Here is a 19827-nt window from a genome sequence, read left to right as displayed (position 1 = left end):
TTTTTAAACTTATTTGTTGTGTTATCCTTTCTCGGATTCTTACTTATTTGCCAAGGGCACCAAAACAATATTTTGGAAATAGTTTTGTAATTGTAAAAACTCTAAAGGGTATGAAGAGACACTTAAAAACAATTATTCAGCTGGGCATGGTGGCGCACGCTTGTAATCCCCGCACTTGGGAGGCGGAGACAGGAGGATTGTGCAGGTTCGAAGCCAGCCTCGCTGGCTTAAGAGACCCTGCCCCCCCCAAAAAAAAATAGGTCTGGGGGTGTAGCTTGGAGGTAGAAGGGTTCCATCCTCAGTACCACCAAAAAGAAAAACAACAACAAAAAACCAATTATTCAATGTATTGCAAACAAGGAAGATTTTTTTACTTCCTTTCTACATCAACATTTCTGTTAAACAGAGGCCCAGCTATAAACTGATTTAGATTCCACCTACATAGAGACTTAATCTAAGTTGTAGCGCTAGAGTGAACTTTAAGGTTACTGAGTCTACCATTCTGCCGTGGAAGGGCTCATTAAATAGTTCAGCAGTGTTTTATTTAGAACATGATTTGGGGACAGCAAACACCAAATCCAGTTAGTAATCAGATAGTGTAGAATCCATATAAAATTAAATCCCATTTATTATGTGATCTGCACTAGTCACCCTCCCGCTCTGCCTCCTAAGTGAGGCTAGAAGAGCTGAGAGCAGCAGCATGTGCACCTTAGATGCCTGTGCTCCTGAACTTCCATTACTTTTGGCATCATCCTCTATCTTATTTTTTTCTCTGTTCCCATAGTTTATCAACTGGATAGTAGCATTGTATGATACAGTGAAAAGAAATTGGATTTGGAGGAAACCTGGATTCTATTCTCATCTTTTTCACTAATTGTGATTCCTTATAATCAACATGCCTTTCTTTGGCTGTTTTTCCATTGATAGAACTAGGAGATGAAATTAGATGATCAAATATCAATTAATTAGTCATGGCCATTATATGTGGCTATTCATTTAGCTATTTGTATAATTTCTATTTGTATGCTGTGAAATATAAACATTTGTCTTTTTTCCTTTTCTTTTTAAAGGTTATATCTCAGCAAGTATCAGATAAACACCTGGAAGAGGGCCGGCTTTATCCTCCCTTGAATACCATTAGAGATGTTTCACTGAAAATTGCTGTAAAGGTAAAACCCCTGCTCAAACCTCACTAATTTTCCTTTCTTCTCTTGCTAAATATACACTTTGACTTATTAAAAATTTGTTTCTTAGCCGGGCATGGTGGCGCACGCTTGTAGTCCCCGCGCTTGGGAGGCTGAGACAGGAGGATCGCACGGGTTCGAAGCCAGCCTCAGCTACTTAGTGAGGCTCTCAGCAACTTAGTGAGACCCTGTTTCCAAATAAAATATTAAAAAAAAAATGGATCTAGGAGTATAGCCTGGAGGTAGAAAGCCTCTAGGTTCCACCCCCAGTACCACCAAAAAAAAAAAAAAAAAAAAAAATTTGTTTCTTTAAAATGGATATCTGTATTAGTTTACTATCTCGTAAGCTGGGGAAATGGGGCATAGCGACTTGGGTAGAGCTTATAAGCTACATCCAAACTGTTACGGATTGAGAAGATGTTATGGTTTTGGAAACTGTCCCCAGGGATCTTTGTTAGACCCCTGGGAATAATTTCCCGAAAAACCAAAAAAACCCACAAAAACCGCAGGTTCTTGTCCTGAGCTAAGGATACATATGCAATAGCGCAGACTCTTGCTGAAGATTTAAATGAGTTTATTAAAAAGATAGAAATACAGAAGGTAGTTACAGGTTCAAACAAATTCACCAAAGATGCAACACTTGGACCATTCTTATAGCCAGCCCAACCAGATCTGCAGCAGGTCCCTTGATATGTAGATGTGCTGCCCTATCTCTGTCTCCACCCCGGCCAGATCCGCCCCTATGGGGCAGGAGGGGGCAGCTCTGTCTCTGGCACAGACCCCCACACCTTTTGTTACACTCCAGAATGTGTTAGTTGCTTATCCGGAATCTAGGATTTCCTCCCATCCTTGAGGAAGTTTGCCTCTCTTTAGAAATGTAAAAAGGCCCATTTTCCTGAAGCTCCTGGCTTTCTTTCCTACCAAAGATTTTATATATTTATATATATATATATATATATATATATATATATATATATATATATATATTTTTTTTTTTTTTTTTTTTTGGTGGTGGTATTGGGGTTCCTGGAAACCCGTCTACCTCCGGGCTACACTCCCAGACCTATTTTTTAATTTTTGGAAACAGGGTCTCTTAAGCCAGCATGGCTGACTTTGAACCTGTGTGATCCTCCTGTTTCCGCCTCCCAAGTATGGGGATTACAAGCGTGCGCCACCACGTCCGGCGTCCAAAGATATATTTTAAAATTGGAAATCTTTCCCAATACTGGTACATTAATACATTTTGAAACCTCTTCCCAATACTGGTACATAAACTGTAAGACCCCCGCAGAGGGGAGACCCTCAACCAGCCTCGGGATAAGCGACGACAGCAAGAACACACGAGAAATTTTAACCCTTGATGCAAAAGCAAAAGGCAAGAGTTTATTAAGGAGCCAGTGCACTGGGGCCGACTCGTAAAGGAGTTCAACCCCGAGCACCTGAAAGTGTGGATATTTATAGGGAAAAGACCATCAGTTAGGGGGGTTTGGGCCAAGTTACATGCGTTTACAAAATATTACAGAATCATTTGAAAAAGTACATTCTGTTGTCAAGTGTTAGATAAGACACTAGGTGTAGTCTCAGCAGGTTCCCGGCACAGGGCGTGCTGACCCGGTCAGTATAGATAAGATGCTAGGTACGTTCCTGGAACAGGGTGGGCTTATTGCATATTTTTCATTCTTACGCTATGCTTCTTAAGCTGCAAGCTGCAGTAATATACACTTTTTCTTTTTAACTATTAGCTGGCTGTTTTAACTATTAGCTGGCTGCCAGGGCTTGCGATTTTTCTTCTAAATGGGGCCTTTCATTCCCCACTCCTTTTAGGAAATAGTTCTAATCATAGAACTAAGTCTCTGAGTCTACATACTTAAGAACTTCAGGTTTAACTCTTTGGTACTGCTGGTGTAGCATTAAAACCTGAACAGTATTGAATCGTTCCTTAACAAAGGCAATTAATCTATTTATTATACAAGGTCCTATGGTGAGCAAAAGCAGTAATAACAAAAGTGGTCCCATAAGGGCAGATATTAATGTAATCATCCAGGGAGACCTTATTGAACTACCCTTTAAACCATCCTTTTTGTAGGTTTCGTTCCCGCTATTTATCTTTTAGCTGCTTTCTAAATCTTGCCATAGATTTTTGAAATACCCCAGAATGGTTAGCATATAAACAGCATTTCTCCTAGTAGGAGAAGTTGTAGACAAGCAGTTATTGTTGCCATCACAGGACTTCCTAATGAGGTACAGCTCCTATGAGTTGGTAAGATGTCATCTAAATTTCATTCCTTTGGTTTGTGCTTCTCGCACGTGGGAAAAGTGTTTTCAAAGTTCAATCCCATCAACAGTTCTGTTTATGGTTCAAATGTCCTCCTTATTTGCTCCAGTTGCTGCTTGACTCGAGAGTGGTGAATTCAGTGGTGTTTTTCTTTTATCTTCACTGCGGCCAGGGTGCTACTCAAACCAGGTCACCTGGCTGTGCAACTGGGGTGTTGGGTTGATCTGCACTTGTCTCCTGTTGTGTGGCTCACACCAGGTAGTGGGTTTGCTCTCTGACCGTTTGGAGAACCTGTAAGGACCTGGGCACAAGGCTGTCATTTTTCAGTCAGACTCTGTATCTTAAGGGTTCAAACAATATGTTGTAACATCACCAATCTAAGTTTTATAGTAGCCTGTACCCCAAAGAGTTAGTTTTCTAGATGCTTACATTTCAATCAGAACTGGCTAGAATAGTAATGTTTTAAACAACCTTGAATAATATAACCTGATTACTGAGTTTCTTTACTCACGAGGCTGTTGTTTTTTTTTTTTGGTTACTTACTTCATATTAGGGTTAGAGGCAAATCAGCAGGATCAGACCAGCTAGCATATAAATCTAGGCTAAATTATCTTATAAGCTTAAGATATCATAAATTTCTTTGGCCTTGGAGTGTTGTCAACCTCAGATACAAAATAAATCTCTACTGAATAAAACTCTAGGAGAGACAGAGCGAGCAGAGGACTAAGCACGGTATCTAAAGAAATTTAATATTTTGCCTGTTACCTCAAGAGCTACCCAGACTTCCTCCAGCTGGTCAGAGGGCTGATCAGAGGGGCCTTGCCGAGCCTTGGGCATCCTTAGTTCTCAGCCACGAAGGAGCAGACTGACCTCACCTCCCTCTGGAAGTGAAGGCAACATGCTTTGTAGAGGTGGCACATCTCATGCAGATGAGACTCCTTTCAGGGCAGTCCTTGACACGACACCCAGGCATCTTTGCCATGCTGGCAGGTATAAGGCCTTTAGCTCTTTCCTTTTCTGTATAAGATGTCTTTGGTATCTCGGAGGGGGCAAAGACTTATTACCCAATGCAGGGCTGTTAAATGGGCTTGTCTCTGTGTCTGCATCTGTCCATTCTGATGCTTAACTTTGTTTACCCTATTTCTATTGTTGAGACACTCCAGAGGTCAAAGTTAAAAATTTATTAATGGGAGCTTTCATCCCAGAAACATAGTAGGATATGCATCTCATTTTTGTTAGATCAAACATAATAGCCAAATTTTAAATTTACATTGGCCTCACTCTAGTAGTCCATTGCCCTAATTTTATATTGGGCTACGCTGGTAACTATAAGTTTATGTGAGCTAACAGTATTGATAAAAATCAGATAGCTCTATCTTTTAAATGATAACGTTAACAATGAAAATAAATGTTATTATCAATAATAAAACACTTACTTAATCAGGATACACAGATTTTTAACCCAGGTTTTAAGGCTAAATCTCTGAATCAAAAGACAAAAATCTTATTGGTTAGTTTACATACAAATATAAAACTCATTTATCCTTAACCGTTAACTTTTGATTTTTAAAATCCTTTTAGCACATCTAGATGACTCTAGATATATAACACATTTAGTTTTTGGATATAAGTACATTATGGTTACTGGTATAGATACAATTTGTTTGCTCATCTCTCTTTATTAACTTATTCTTTTAATAACCAGCCAGTGGATTAACTCATTATCTTAACAAAACAAAATTTTTAATGATATTATGACATTATTATTTAAATATTTATTATCAGGAAGACAATATAATTGGCTTGAGTCATTAATTCCTTTATCATTCTTCCATAATTTAAATACTTTTTTAGGGTTTCTTTTTTTTGTCATGTTTCCCCCCATTTCACTACATTTTAGTTATTCTTTTCTATATCATACTTGAGATAATTGCAAAATGTTTGCAGACATAGTAGAGTGGTATTTAGACCTTAAGGTATCAGTGGCATTCAAATGTACAGTTGTAACAAGCAGATGGAAATGACTGAAACATAAAGAGACATTGAATAGAAAGACCTGGAGTCTTGTAATGTGGCACTGCTCTAAGCATCGTTGTGGGTTGTCAGGAGTACACGCATAGAAATATAAGGAAACTGAGGAATAGAAGGTAGTTTATTATGTCTAGAAGACAGAAGAAAGAAGCCAGTTAAGAAGAGAAGTAAGCCAGGTGTGTTAGCACATGCCTGTAACCCCAGAAGGCTGAGACAGGAGTATCACAGATTCAAAGACAGCCTCAGCACCTTAGCAAGACTTTTGGTACTTAATGAGATCCTATTTCAGAATGAAAAATACAGTGGGGCTGGAGGTGTAGCTCAGAGGTAGAAAGCCCCTGAGTCACTCCTTAGTACCAAAAAAAGAAAAGAAGAAGATGAGGAGGAAGAGGATTATTCATCATCAGAATTTTAAGAAGAAACTCAAAACTGAGTTGAATGGCAAAAATTAGAGACCATTTCAAGTTGGGAATAGAACCAAAGAGAACCAAGTCCTGCCTTTTATTTGTTCTTTGGAAGTTATAAGAGAACCTCACAGAGACTATTTCAATAGTGAAAGAGGTTATTAAGTCGGGGAGACAAGGACTCCCCCAGAGGTCTGGCACTGACAGGAGGGCGAGAGCAAAGGCTTCATTGAGAGGAGCATTGCTGCTGTGTGCTGGGCAGCAGAAACAGGAGGTGACCTTCCACACAGTCTGCCAGCTAAAAGAGTGTGCTTTAGTATAGAACTTGCAAACATCCACAGGAAAATTACTGGATGATGGAAATGATAATGGTTGCAAAACTCTGAAGTTATAAGCATATTTTAATTGCACTTAACATGGTGGATTATACTGTGTATTATGCCTTATTAAATCTGTTTAAAAGTCATAATACCACATTGTAGGCACTTTGAAAATAGAGAAGAGGAAAATAACCTATATTCTACTTTTCTACACACAACCATTATTTTATTACTTACATGTATTTGTTTCTACTTTTTTGTTTGCTTTTTTACGATCATTACATACTTTTGTTTCATGAATTTTCATAGACATTTCTTCATAATTTAGTACCTTTAAAACACAATTTTTCATATGTAGAAAGTTTTACATTGAGGAGAGATACTTAATTCTAATATATTAAAAATCAAACTTACCCAAATAAGTCTGTCCTATAGATAGCTCCTCTGTGTTTTATAACTGGTGTGAATTAAATGACACAAATGGAGTGATTTTAATCGGGAAAAGAATCTATTTTAATCTCAAAATTGAAGAAGAGGAAATGTATGGAGATATAAAGGAGACAAGTTGAGTTGGTGAAAAGGAAGATTGATACTGTTCCCTCTCAGAGTTGGAATCTTCTCAGAGGAGTGATGAGTGTCAAATTTGAAGTTAGCCGGGTGTGTTGGCGCACGCTTGTAATCCCCGCACTTGGGAGGCTGAGACAGGAGGATCGCACAAGTTCGAAGCCAGCCTCAGCTACTTAGTGAGGCTCTCAGCAACTTAGTGAGACCCTGTTTCCAAATAAATTATGAAATAGGGCTGGTGGGGATGTAGCCCGGAGGTAGAAAACTTCTGGGTTCCACACCCCCACCCCACCCCTGGAACACCAAAAAAAAAAAAATTTTTTTTTGAAGTTAGAGGAAGGTTTGGAATTGCCTTTAGGGAACCATGAGAAAATTATTATAAAGAATAAAAGTGTAATGTGCAACCACAGGGCCTAAGTTAGATTAGGAAACATCACAATAAACTCACACATAGTTCTCCTTTCATGGGCTACCAGCACTTGGGGCCAGAAAGTCAGAACGATGCTGGTAACCTACTGGAGGTCATGGTAACCAGGTCCTGAGACACCAGCTAGAAGCACTGCCCCAACTGTGAGATCTGGATGATTAGGTGAGCAAGATCAGAAGACCTGGGATAAATGCAGAGATTTAGTAGGAGGCTGTGGTAAGATTAGATATTCTTTTTTTTTTTTTTTTTTTTTTTTTTGGTGGTACTGGGGCTCCTGGAAGCCCTCCTTCCTCCGGGCTACACTCCCAGACCTATTTTATATTTTTGAAACAGGGTCTCTTACGCCAACACGGCTGGCTTTGAACCTGCGCGATCCTCCTGTCTCCGACTCCCAAGTGCGGGGATTACAAGCGTGCGCCACCACGCCCGGCTTAGATTAGATATTCTTGAAAATTTAAAATATCAAGTCCAAGCTTAGCAGGAATATACAAGTATTTAGTTCATCAGGTCGTGACAAGACTTTTTACAGTGGCTTCTCTGAAAAAAACTGGTATCATCACAAATGAATTTCTACTGTTCATACTTCCCTTAGTTGCTGGTATCATTTTCCCTTTTCTATATTATTTATAATGGAAATTTCATTTTATATCTTTATGTGCATTTTTATTGCAACATATTTAATCTTCTTGGAAACATATAAACTATAAATTTTTGAAATGGGTAAAAACTTCTATTGGCATTTGCTCACCATTACCTGCTATTCATTGAAATAACTAATATTCTTTTCTTATTTCCAGATTGTGACTGATGCATACCAAGAAAAGACAGCCACAGTTTATCCAGAACCACAAAACAAAGAAGCATTTGTGTGTTCTCACATGTATAGCACTGATTATGACCAGATTTTGCCTGATTGTTATTCTTGGCCTAAAGAAGCCCAGAAAATACAGACCAAAGTTGACCAGTAGCATAAAAGCTACCACTTTAAACTTCATTAATGATCTCTTGAGGTATTTCATAATTTTAAATGGTTAGAATCTTTTATGGTGATTCATAATATGACTAGTCAAAGATTAATTTACTTTAACAATCTAAAAATTTATGGAAGAATATTAATATAAATTAAGATAAACTTCACTGGAAATTTTTGCTCCATTTATCTTCTGGTTATTTATAGTTTCTATCTTAATTATTCTGCCTACATTCTCTTTAAAAGCTATTGTACCTACTACTGAGTCATCATTTTTATATAAGAAAATAATGGGAAGACCAAAATTAGTATAAATCAATATGATAAACATTCAACTTCATAATTCTTTTGTTGATCATTTTGTTAATTCTTTTTTTACAAAGATAGAAATTAATTTAGCCACAAGTGAAATTTGCTAATTGGAAACAACACTACTTAATGCCAAGAGAAGAATAACTTCTCAGGTGTTTTTATTCCAGTTCTAGGTTATATTTGTTCTTTTTGTGCAACTGAATTCTAACATTTCTAAAAAAGATCACTGCTGTTTACAATACCTTGTGCAGCCTTAGATTTTAACATTCTTTTATCATTGTTATATTTCAGAGTAGAGCTCTTATTATCTTGGTCCTCCATTGGAAATCTTTTCTAAGATACCAGGTGTCCTTTCCTTAGCTATCCTAGTGTGGCCACGAGCCTGTGTGGCCCACGGCACATCCAGAGGTTGATACTTTCAGTTCAGTGTAGCCTGGGCAGTGAGAAGGGCTAAGAGTCAGGATCCTTGCGCAGGGGCTTCCTGAGAGGCCAATCTCCTAAGACAAGGTTCTCAGGAGTCAAGAGCTAGGCAAAGGTTCCCTGACGAGCAGGGTCTACTTGAGTGACCTGCATTAATGTCCTCTTGATTAGCTCAGGTAATTGAGAGCTCACTGTTACAATAAGTTCACTTTCCTCTGAGTTTGGAGAAAGTTTTATAACTATGTCTGCAATATCAGAAATTATTTATCAAACACTAAAATATTTTAGTTACCAAGACCATTCTATGAGGTAGAATAGTTACATCCCCAGATCTTATTAATTTACTTCTGCAATTATTGATTGAACTAATGGAAACAATTTGAAATTCTGAAGCTCAGGTGCAGTAACATTTGCTATTTATTTTAGAATTATCTGAAGAATTTTCTCTTTTTGAAGCAATGCTTTAAAGAGTATAAAATGTTCAAGATAAACTGTACTGTAAAATTATTTATTAAAAGTCGAAAGTTACACAGATTGTTTGTGGTGTGAATGAATGGGGCTGGGGGCTTTAATGGTAACCTTAAATCAAGAGTTTCTTCAATACAGTTGTTTGGAAAAGATTAAGAATGCCTATCTATCCCTTGTCTGTTTCCATGTTGTCATATAGTTCTAAGTGTATTTACCTATGCAAAATATTTATTAAAGCATAGAAAAAGTGAATGAATAAAATTATATAATGTTATTTTTCTTAAAATACTTTTACACTTTAAAGTGGTAGTGCTAGTCTTAGGAATCATATGACAAAGTATGAATTTTAAAAAATTCTAAAAACTCATTACAATGTGAACTTCATTAATTTAATATGTAATTAATTTAATATGTAATTATGCTGGATACTATGATGAATGAGTGGTCTGCTTGGGGAGAGATAATAAAACAAGCATTAGATGGTTACTTACTGGGTATCAAGTATTCTACATGTTTATCTTATGTAACAAATTCCCCACAGTTTCCTTATGAAGTTGAAGTTGATATTTTAAATAACTTGTCAGCCTGGCGTGGTGGTGCATACTTGTAATCCCAGCGTTTGGGAAGCTGAGATAGGAGGATCCTGGTTCGCAGACAGCCTCAGCTACTTAGTGAGGCCTGTTGCAACTCAGTGAGACCTTGTTTTGAGATCAAGAATGAAAAATAGGGCTGGGGGTGTAGCTTGGAGGTAGAATGCCCCTGGGTTCCATCTCCAGTGCTGCAAAAATAAATAAATAAATAAATAAATAAATAAATAAATAAATAAATTGCAAAGTTCTTAGAGCTAATAAGCAAAGGAGTCTAGTCTCTTCACTAGGCTACAATCTAGGCTACAATCTAGGATAGAATGTGGATTTTACATTTTCTAGTAGCTTCATAAAAGGAAACTGGTAGAATTCATTTTAATAGTATATTTTATTTAAGCCAGTGTACCTAAAATATTGTAATTTCAACATGTAATCAATTATTGAGACATTCTCTATTATTTGGTTCTATACTAAGTCTTCAAAATCCAAGACATTTCACGCTTATATTTCAGTTCAGACTGGCCACAGCTGCTCAACAGCCATATCTGGCTAGCGACTACCATATTGAACTGTGCTGATCTAGAAGAGCAAACTTTATACTGATAGCTGTAATGCTGCATTTCCATAAGAGACATGGAGAGTAAGTCTATAGAGAATGTTTCTCAAAACTATTTTGGTAAATAATGTCTCAATAAAGGAAATAAAAACCAAATATGTGCCAGCCTCTCTTCATAAACCAACCATGCAAATTAAAAAAGAAGCATAGGCCCAGAACAGAAAAATTAATTGATTTAATAGTTTTTAATAGAATCTCCATTTTCAGGGAAGGAAAGAAGTGTTTCTTTCCTTTAGGTTACACAGTAACCTAAAGTTTAAAGAATGTAGAAACTAGCCAGGTACACGTGAGTGAGTGTGTGTGTGTTGGGAGAAATATTTTAGGCAGATGATATTAGCATGTGCAAATATCCTAAGGAAAGAGAAAGCATAACATTTGAAAAATTGAAAGCAAGCCAGGTGGGGTGGTGCACACTTGTAATCCTCGCACTTGAGAGGCTAAGACAGGAGGATTGAGCAGGTTCGAAGCCAGCCTCAGCTGCTTAGTGAGGCTCTCAGCAACTTAGTGAGACTCTGTTTCCAAATAAAGTATAAAATAGGTCTGGGAGTATAGCCCGGAGGTAGAAAGCCCCTGGGTTCCACCCCCAGTACCACCAAAAAAAAAAAAAAAAAAATGAAAGCAAGAAAATTATAAAGCTTTTTCATTTATAATCATAGATTCAAATATTTAAAGGTATCAGCTAACAAAATCTGATAATTAAAAAAGCTATTTAGTTACTGTTTATGATAAATTAACTGACAAAACTATGAGAAAGAGAAACAACAGAAATAAGAATTGGTAGAGACACTGGGCATGGTGGCGCACACTTGTAATCCCATTACTTGGGAGGCTGAGACAGGAGGATCGCAGGTTCCCAGCCAACCTCAGTAACTTGTGAGACCCTCTGCAACTTAGTGATACCCTATTTCAAAATAAAGAATAAAATAGGGCTGGGGATGTAGCTCGGAGGTAGAATGTCCTTGGGTTCAATTCTTCTGTACTGCAAAAAAAAAATTGTAGAGAATAGAAAATATTGTCATTTCTTCAGATGATATTGCAAATATTATTATAAACTATTAAGCATTATTACAAAGTATTAAGAGTTAAGTTTTAGCCTGGCATGATAGAGCACCTGTAATCTCAGTACTTGAGAGGCTGAGACAGACAGGTTGCAGGCTCCAGGCCAGAGCATACTAATTTAGCAAGATCCTGTTTCAAAATTAAGTAAAGCTTGGGTGGGGGTGTGTGTTAGAGGTAGAATGCCCCTGGGTTTAATCCCCAGGATTAAAAAAAAAAAAAAAAAGTATAAATAGGGTTGGGAGTGTAGCTTAGAAGTAGAATGCTCTTGGGTTCAATCCCCAGAGTGTGTGTGTTTCTGTCTCTGTCACACACACACACACACACACACACACACACACACACACACACACACACACAACCTAGGAGAACATTGAGACCAAAAGAATTCTAGACTTTGCTCATATTGGCCACAAGCTGAGGGCAAATGTATGGGATTCTGAGAATGTTACTCTGAGGAAGAACAGGTAATTGTGGATTGGGCAGAACTGACTGACAAGGGTGCAGTTGCCCCGGATTCTGGATTCACTGCTGCCTTAAGCAACTGACAGCGATTCCACTTGGTTTGGCTATTTGAGTGAAACATGGATTTTTTTTTTATTTTATTATTTTTTGTGGGTCTGGGGATGGAGCCCAGGGGCATTCAACTTCCGAGCTACACCCCCAGCCCTATTTTTGATTCTTTATTTTGAAACAGGGTCTCACTGAGTTGCAAAGAGCCTAAGTAGTAGCTGAGGCTGGCTTTGAACCGCGATCCTCCAATCTCAGCCTCCAAAATGCTGGGATTGCAAGCGTGCACCACCAAGCCCAGCGAAACATGGATTTAATAATACCTACATTAAATGACATTGACAATGCAAATATCTAATAAATAAAGGAATTCAAAGAGTACAACAAAGATAGAAATGTTAGCATGTATGTTTGGTGTGGAGACTGACCATCTTAATGGTCGCATAATTAAGTCTCCTAAAAGGAGGCTTAATTAGTGACCCTCCTTTCATTAAAATTAAGGGATATGGCCGGGCGTGGTGGCGCATGCTTGTAATCCCCGCGCTTGGGAGGCAGAGACAGGAGGATCACGCAGGTTCGAAGCCAGCCGCGCGTGCTGGCTTAGGAGACCCTGTTTCCAAATAAAAATGTAAAAATAGGTCTGGGAGTGTAGCCCGGAGGTAGAAGGGCTTCCAGGAACCCCAGTACCACCAAAAAAGAAAAAAAAAAAATTAAGGGATACGCCAGCATCCTTGAAAATCATTTTCATTTCTCTGCAATCTGGGAAGGCTTGTGGGCAGTGCTATGGTTAAAATGAGTTTTCTGTGTCAGTGGACACATCAGAAGCTTGGTGTTGGTAAAGGCTTATTAATGCAGCATTTTGCAGAAATTAATATCTAGAGACAAGGTGGAAATAATAGTCATAAGCAGATTCAGTATAATTAGAATAGTTTGGCCCAGAGAAGGTGTTGGTGGTGGATAGTTAACCACAGGGCCCCCTGGACTAAAACATGCTCAGTATTTAGGAGACTTTGTGCCCTGAGATAAAGTGCATTCTGAGCTAGAGGGGACCTAGTTGCAAGGCCTCATGGGCACAGGGGCATCTGATTAGTGCAGGGTCTGTGAGCCCATTATGTCTTCTCCCTATGCCAAGGACATATGTGTGCATCTTAGACACAGAATAAAAACAGAAGGTACCATTTCATCAGTTCTCCACGCTCCTCAGTACACACAACATTGGCATCTTAAGAATATGTCACTAATGGGGGCCTAGGTGTTCCCCTCCACATCACCAAAGCCCACCACTCAGTTCTGCATCCTGAAGAGACCAGGATGGCAGTGGGGTACCTGGGACCCAAGAGTAGAATAGGGTGCTTCCCTGGGAAGTGCACAAAGGCTCAGGAGAAGCCCGGAAACACGGAAAGCTGCAGACAACACTCTTCATGTGCCTGTGCACACAAGACACTCCCAGGAGTTCTTGGGCACAGATAGGTACTAATAATGAAAGCACTAGCACAAACTACTTAAATAAATTCTCATCTTCACAAAGGTTGGCAGGACTTGGCATTTTCAGAAGAGATGGCAGTGACATCACCAAATGTAGTATGATTATTTATTTATTTGCTGAGTAAGGGGAGCGTGCAGCCCTGTGGTGTTCCTTGGGCCTGGTGAGGTAATACATACATGTGCACCAGTACACAGGTAAAGGCTGAAGATCGGAGGAAATGTTATATAGACAAGAAGCCATATTTCTTTTATGGATAAGAATTGAACTAAGAATAGGATACAAGCCAGGTATAGAGGCACATGCCTGTTACCCCAGTACTTGGGAGTCTGAGACAGGAGGATCACAGGTTCAAGGCCAGGCTCAGCAACTTAGTGAAGCTCTCAGCAATTTAGCAAGTCCTTGTTTCGCAATAAAAAATAAAAAGGGGTTTTGGGTATCTAGAGTCCATATTCCATATCAGGATAGATTTTTTCTGAAAAATAAATAAATGTATGATAGTTTCACCTAAAAAAAAAAAAAAGAAAAAAATATTCTCTGGTAAGAAAGAAAGCAAAAAGAAATATTGAAATGTTATCTTTAAGTCATCAAAAGTTTGGTACCAGACAAATGAAACTGTTATGTGAGATTATCAATGTTAATATTGTATAAATTGCTATAATACTAGATGTCAACCAGTAAGCCAAGCGCGGGAAGGAGGGATGGGGAGGGAATGGGGTGGGGATCGTGGTAGGGGCTAACTGGGCGAGATGTGCATGTATGTCTACAAAAGTATTTTCTTTATACCACTATGATGTATGAATACATTGCACCAATAAAAAATAAATTAAAAAAAAATAAAAATAAAAAGGGCTGGAGGTATGGCTTGGAGATAGGACATCCCTGGATTCAATCTCTAGTATCCTCCACACACACAAAAGGATAGTTATCACTGTAACCAGAGAAAGAAAACAGCATGGTATGTTTGCTTTATTACTTTTTTCTATGGTACCGGGGACTGAACCCAGGGATATTCTACCTCTGAGCTACACCCCAGCTCTATTATATATTTTACTTTGAAATGGTCTCACATAGTCTCACTAAGTGGCTGAGGCTGGCCTTAAACCTGTAACCCTCCTGTCTTAGCCTCTCAAGTACACTGGTTTCTTCCTTTTTCTTAAGACTACATTACTAAGATTTGTCATTGCTTTTAGTATCTAGTTTACTTCAAGACTTGACATAGTTTTTGTTTGGTTGTGGTACTGGGAACTGGACCCAGAGGCATTCTACCTCTGAGCGCCCCCCACCCCCCAGTTCTTATTTTGAAACGGTCTGGCTAGGTGGCTGAATCTTGCTAAGTTGCTAAGGCTGGTCTTGAACCTGTTATATTCCTGTGTCAGCCTCCCAAGTACTGGGGTCACAGGTGCACCCCATGATGTCTGGCTGAAAAAGGATTTAACTTAAAGAAATGAAGTAAAGCACATGCTCTCTTTTTATTCTCATTTTGTCCTCAATTTAGAATTCATTTCCAACGCTGGAAGAAAAGCTGGCATGTCACCTACGTGTTGTTATTGTGAGAGAAATGTTATTTATATTAATGAATTCATAACTGCAATATCATTTGTACATTAACAGTGGAGCTTTAGACTGCTCAATCAAATATGCTTCACTGGTTAAGTGAACTATTTTTATTAATTTACAATGAAAGAATTTTCAAATGACTTACACAGGAATCTAGAGATAATATCACAATTGCACTCAGAAAGTTAAAGGCCTATTTGTTTCATTAACAGGTGAAAATTCTGGAGCTAGGTCTCTTACTGAGGATGCTACAGAGTCACTTTGGTCTTATTAACAGAAACACTAACTTAATAAAATCACAAGCATAGGCCTTTTGATAGCTTCCTACGACTCTGAGCTTTTGCTTTCAATGCCAAATAGTATCTGAAAAACATGCTCACTCTTGTGTTTTTTGAGAAATTCTAAGAACTGGCCCAGATTCATGTGATAATCATTCCTTAACCCATAATCACCATGGGCCTCAAGAAGCAATTCTTCAAAAGAATGGAAAAGTCGCAGGTCCTCGCCATTCCCTTCTGTCTCCGTGCTTTCAGCATGCTTGCAGGAAATGTGTTTCCAGTTGGGGTACCTAATTGTGTGCCAGAACTCCTCACAGTGCTCTTTGAAACCCTCTACACAGATTATGCCTGGCTTTCCTGTCATGCAAAACCCAGTCACATCTAACCTTTTCCCTACTTCCAGAATCTTCTTCCTTAGGTCCTGCTGATATATGTGGTGACTGTAGATCCACATTCGAATGAATGTGTTCTTGACAGGCTTTGCTTTCGTAGACGGTTCATACACAAGCTTCCTGTTCAGGAAATAGGACGCACTGTTGTCCTGGAGCCACTGGATTGCTGCACATACACAGAGCTCACCTGGATCAAAAGTCCCTAGATAAGAAGCGAGACCTTGGTTGAGAAGTAGCTGCTGTTGTCTATCAAGCTCAGATGACCGTCCAAACAGCTGCAATGCTACGTAGGGGTAGTTGTGAGGCATGGTTACTTGCAAATCAATTGTCACCTTAAAATGAAAATCAAATAAATTTAAACACCATGAAAGCACACATGCTAGTTTATTAATGGCAACTGCATGATTTTGATAAAAGCTATAGTTACGGCTATGTACCAAGTACTAGATATATACATGATCCCTTCCATTTATTCATTTTTTTCTCATATTTATTGAACAACCACATGGCCAAGGGCCCTCGGCTGGGATAAAGAACTGAAGAAGCCAGATACTATTTCTGCCCTTCATGAAGTCCACAGCCTAGTGGAGGCACACATTAAACAATTAACTATGCATACCAAGCATTTAATTCAATTGTGAGAAGCATTACCATGGAAAAGTTCAGGGTTCCATTGAAGTGTGTAACCATCGGGACAGAATCCAGTCTGGGGAACCAGGAAGCCTCCTCTGAGGGAATGACAACTGAAGGATGAGTAGGAAATAGCTACAACAGAAGTTCTCAAATGCCCAGTCCACGTGTTACCCATACTATGCTAATGTTACTTAGAGATAAATGGATCAGAAGGTGGAGTACATTCATTTTTTTCAATACCAAAATAGAGCAATTTATTCAAGACATGGAATATGATCTATTGATTCTCTCGCGAAACAAATGAGCTACAACACACAGTGATTCTTTTTTTCCCTCCCCCAAGAGCGTGAGGGGTGAGTGGGAAGTACATTTTTAACATTTAGATTTTGTATTTGTTTTCTGCATATGGTGGTCATCAAAACAATCCCTAAAATGTATATGTTCACTTTTTTTTTGAAGATTTAAAGAAGTTTATTAAAAGACAGAAATACAGAAAATAGAAATACAGCCCCATGCCAAAATGGCATCAGGGGGTGACTTGAAATGAATACACCCACTTTTTTTTTTTGTACTGGGAATTGAACCTAGGGTTATTCTGCTTCTCAACTATACCCTTGCCCTTTTTTTTTTTTTATGTTGAAACAGAGTCTTGCTAAGTTGCTGAGGCTGGCCTTGAACCTGCAATCCTCCTGTCTCAGCCTCCCAAGTACTAGGATTACAGGTATACATTACCACACCAGGCTTCATTCACCTCATTTTGAAAAGCCCATTTTGCTAGATTCATGAGAATCAGGTACATGTAAAGGTAGTCCATACCACAACAAGTGGATTGATAAGAAACTAGATGAATCAACAGAATAATGGTAGTATAAGACTATAAGATATTTTCATTCAAAACTGCATATTTGTTTAAAAGGTGTGTATGTTAAGTAAAATTCAGAATGTTTACTGAAGACAAGTTATAGAGCATCTATTCTATATATATTGCTTCCAAACAAATAGAGGAATATGCATCTGAACAATTCTCTAGTTGTTTCCTGGACAGGAAGCTCATGCATTTAAAAACTGGGCACCCAGCAATCCTGAAAACCAACGAGGGCACCCACCTTGGGCTCATCAATCTGGAGCGTTATCACAAATTCGATATTTGGTGGTAGCCCCTCCCTTGTGCCTTCCAAATATCTCTTTATATTCGTCAGGGCATTTACATCTTCAAGGTTTACTTCTCCTTGGTTAGGAAACATAGACAACAGCATTTCCATCTCCAGCAGCTGAAGCTGAAGGCTTTCTTTCACGGAAGCCGACATGCTGTATGTAAATCAACCTCCTTGGAAACCGGGAATAGCCCAGGGTCGCTGGGTCTGCCGAGATCCCGCGAATTTTCCAGAGGGTCCCTTGCCGAGGAAGCGGTTCTGCAGGAGCGCTCTGCACAGCAAGCTAGGGGCATAAACACTTACACTTACACCCTTTGGCTTCATCTCCTGACTCCCACGTCTCGTAGGCACAAGATCTCCTCGTATGGCTCCGTTAAAATCCACACTGCGCCCCCTCATTTAGATCGAAGAATCTGCACTTTTAACAGGTGTTCCGAAAATTATCCCCTTGCAGGTGGTTGCAAACACCACCTGCGGATGCTGTGCACACCCGAATTCTGGGCCAGGCAGGGCTTGGCTACGAAATCGCACCCAGGTCCCAGGCTTGGCCGCAACTGGCCGCTGCGGCGAGGGAGGCCCGCAGTGCCGGGGCGGGGCCCGGGTCCCCAGCTGCGGGGCCCGCCGCCGCCCCCGCGTCGAGGCCGGACCCCTCGGGAGCCTGCCTCGCCCTGCAACCGCGCAGCACCCCGGAGCTCCCGGCCGCACGGATTCACCCAGCCACTGCCGGGGGCCCGGCTGGGGGCTCCTGTAGGGAAATACATAAAATGAAGATTTATGGAACATCCTTTGGGAAGGGGGTGGGCGGGCCTGGGAAGGCTTCCCCGAGGCACAGATTGGGGAAAGAAATGAGCTCTGCAATGCGGAGAGGGGTGCGGGTGGCGGGGGCGCCCACTGGCCGCGGCCCCCCTCAGCCCGGAGCCCCCTGCGGAGCTTCCCGCCCCCACCCGGACCGCCAGGAACGAGGCTTCCGGGCGACCCCGGGCCTGCCCCCCGAGGCCCCGAGCTGGAGGCGGAGGCTGCGCCCCCGCGTTCGGACCCCGGCCCCAACCCCAGGGCCGCCGCAGGGCCTCACCCTTCTTGCTCATTCAATCCAAACAGCCCGAGCGCCCGCTCCGAGCCGCAGCCGCAGTCCGCAGGCGCGCGCCGCGCGTGACCGCCGGGGGCGGGGCCTGGGCTTGAGCCACCCGCTGCGATTGGCCGGGGGCGGGGCCGGGGCCTCCCGTCGCGATTGGCCGGGAGGCGGGGCCACACCCGGAAGCCACGCAGGCCACGTCGGCGGGCGGCGGCGAGCGGAGCCGAGGTGCTGGCGGCGGGCGGCGGGCGGCGGGCGGCGGGCGGCGGGCGGCGACGAGCGGAACCGAGGTTCTGGTGGGTGCGGTGGGCGGCGGGCGAGGGTCTCCGGCGGGTCGAGCCCACCGGCCCGGTGGGGATCTTAGGAGATCGCCTGGGAGGACAGTGGGACCAACGAGGTTTTAAGGTGAGATGGAGAAGGGGCTTCCTGACTCTTAGAGTGGACATTGTCAGGACTTGGAAAATAGATTTTTAGTAAAAGCATTCGCCTACCCCGTGAAAGTAGTTTTAGGACCTAAAACACAAGAAAGGGTGGAAGTTTGTTGTCTTGCTGTCTGGATTTAACAGTTCTCGTTCACGCCCTTATGATTAATCGTGTGGTACGTTACTTTCTGGTCATTTTTTACAAAAACGTATTGAGCCTTGTGAAAGAGCTGTGATTACTTTGGTCTGAGCTAAATGACCTTGCTTGATGCCTTTTTTTTTTTTTAACCATTTCAGTTTTCGAAGCAACGAAGAGTAATTAAACTAGAGGGCGAGGCGGGTGGCTTGGGACAGCTCCTTATCCTTGGGCTAACTGGGAATGGATTGACCCGGGAAATGCACGGTGTGCTGACTGACCCCGGGGGTGCGCCGCCTTCTAAGGTTAGAAGCCCTGAGTTCCACTGAATTAGAGTAGCCCGGAAAAGTAAGTATTAGTGTTCTCAGGGCCCACATTTGATTTTTAAAGTTAAAGGTAAAAGGTGGCATTACTTAGGAAGATGTGGCTAGTTTCAGAACTTAACTGAGAAGGGCGTGCTGATTCTCCTTTTGAAAATTGGTGAAGTCGCACAGCACACCTCCCTGTAAGGTATATTTTGGAATCTGGGTAGCCTTGGAGAGGAACCATTATT

At 40.9% G+C, this 19827-nt stretch overlaps 2 protein-coding genes across 2 annotated transcripts in view; one reads left to right on the top strand and one right to left on the bottom strand.

The window, feature by feature from the left end:
• ME1 (malic enzyme 1) overlaps positions 1-8173 on the top strand; it is a gene marked incomplete at both ends in the record, with an annotated part of 152148 nt that extends 143975 nt beyond the window's left edge. The window contains 2 exons of the mRNA XM_080700509.1: positions 1071-1169; positions 8003-8173. Coding sequence (XP_080556635.1) covers positions 1071-1169; positions 8003-8173 — 270 coding nt within the window. The remainder of the gene's footprint in view (positions 1-1070; positions 1170-8002) is intronic.
• Positions 8174-15511: 7338 nt separating this feature from the next.
• Positions 15512-17797, bottom strand: RWDD2A (RWD domain containing 2A; the record flags this gene model as incomplete). Its single annotated transcript, XM_080700508.1, has 2 exons — positions 15512-16189; positions 17597-17797. 2 exons carry the CDS (start codon positions 17795-17797, stop codon positions 15512-15514), a joined length of 879 nt encoding a protein of 292 aa, XP_080556634.1.
• Positions 17798-19827: the final 2030 nt, after the last annotated feature.

This window comes from Muscardinus avellanarius (genome assembly GCF_963383645.1).
Source record: "Muscardinus avellanarius genome assembly, chromosome: 8".
Lineage (NCBI taxonomy): Eukaryota > Metazoa > Chordata > Mammalia > Rodentia > Gliridae > Muscardinus > Muscardinus avellanarius.
This window is presented reverse-complemented; position numbering and strand designations above follow the sequence as displayed.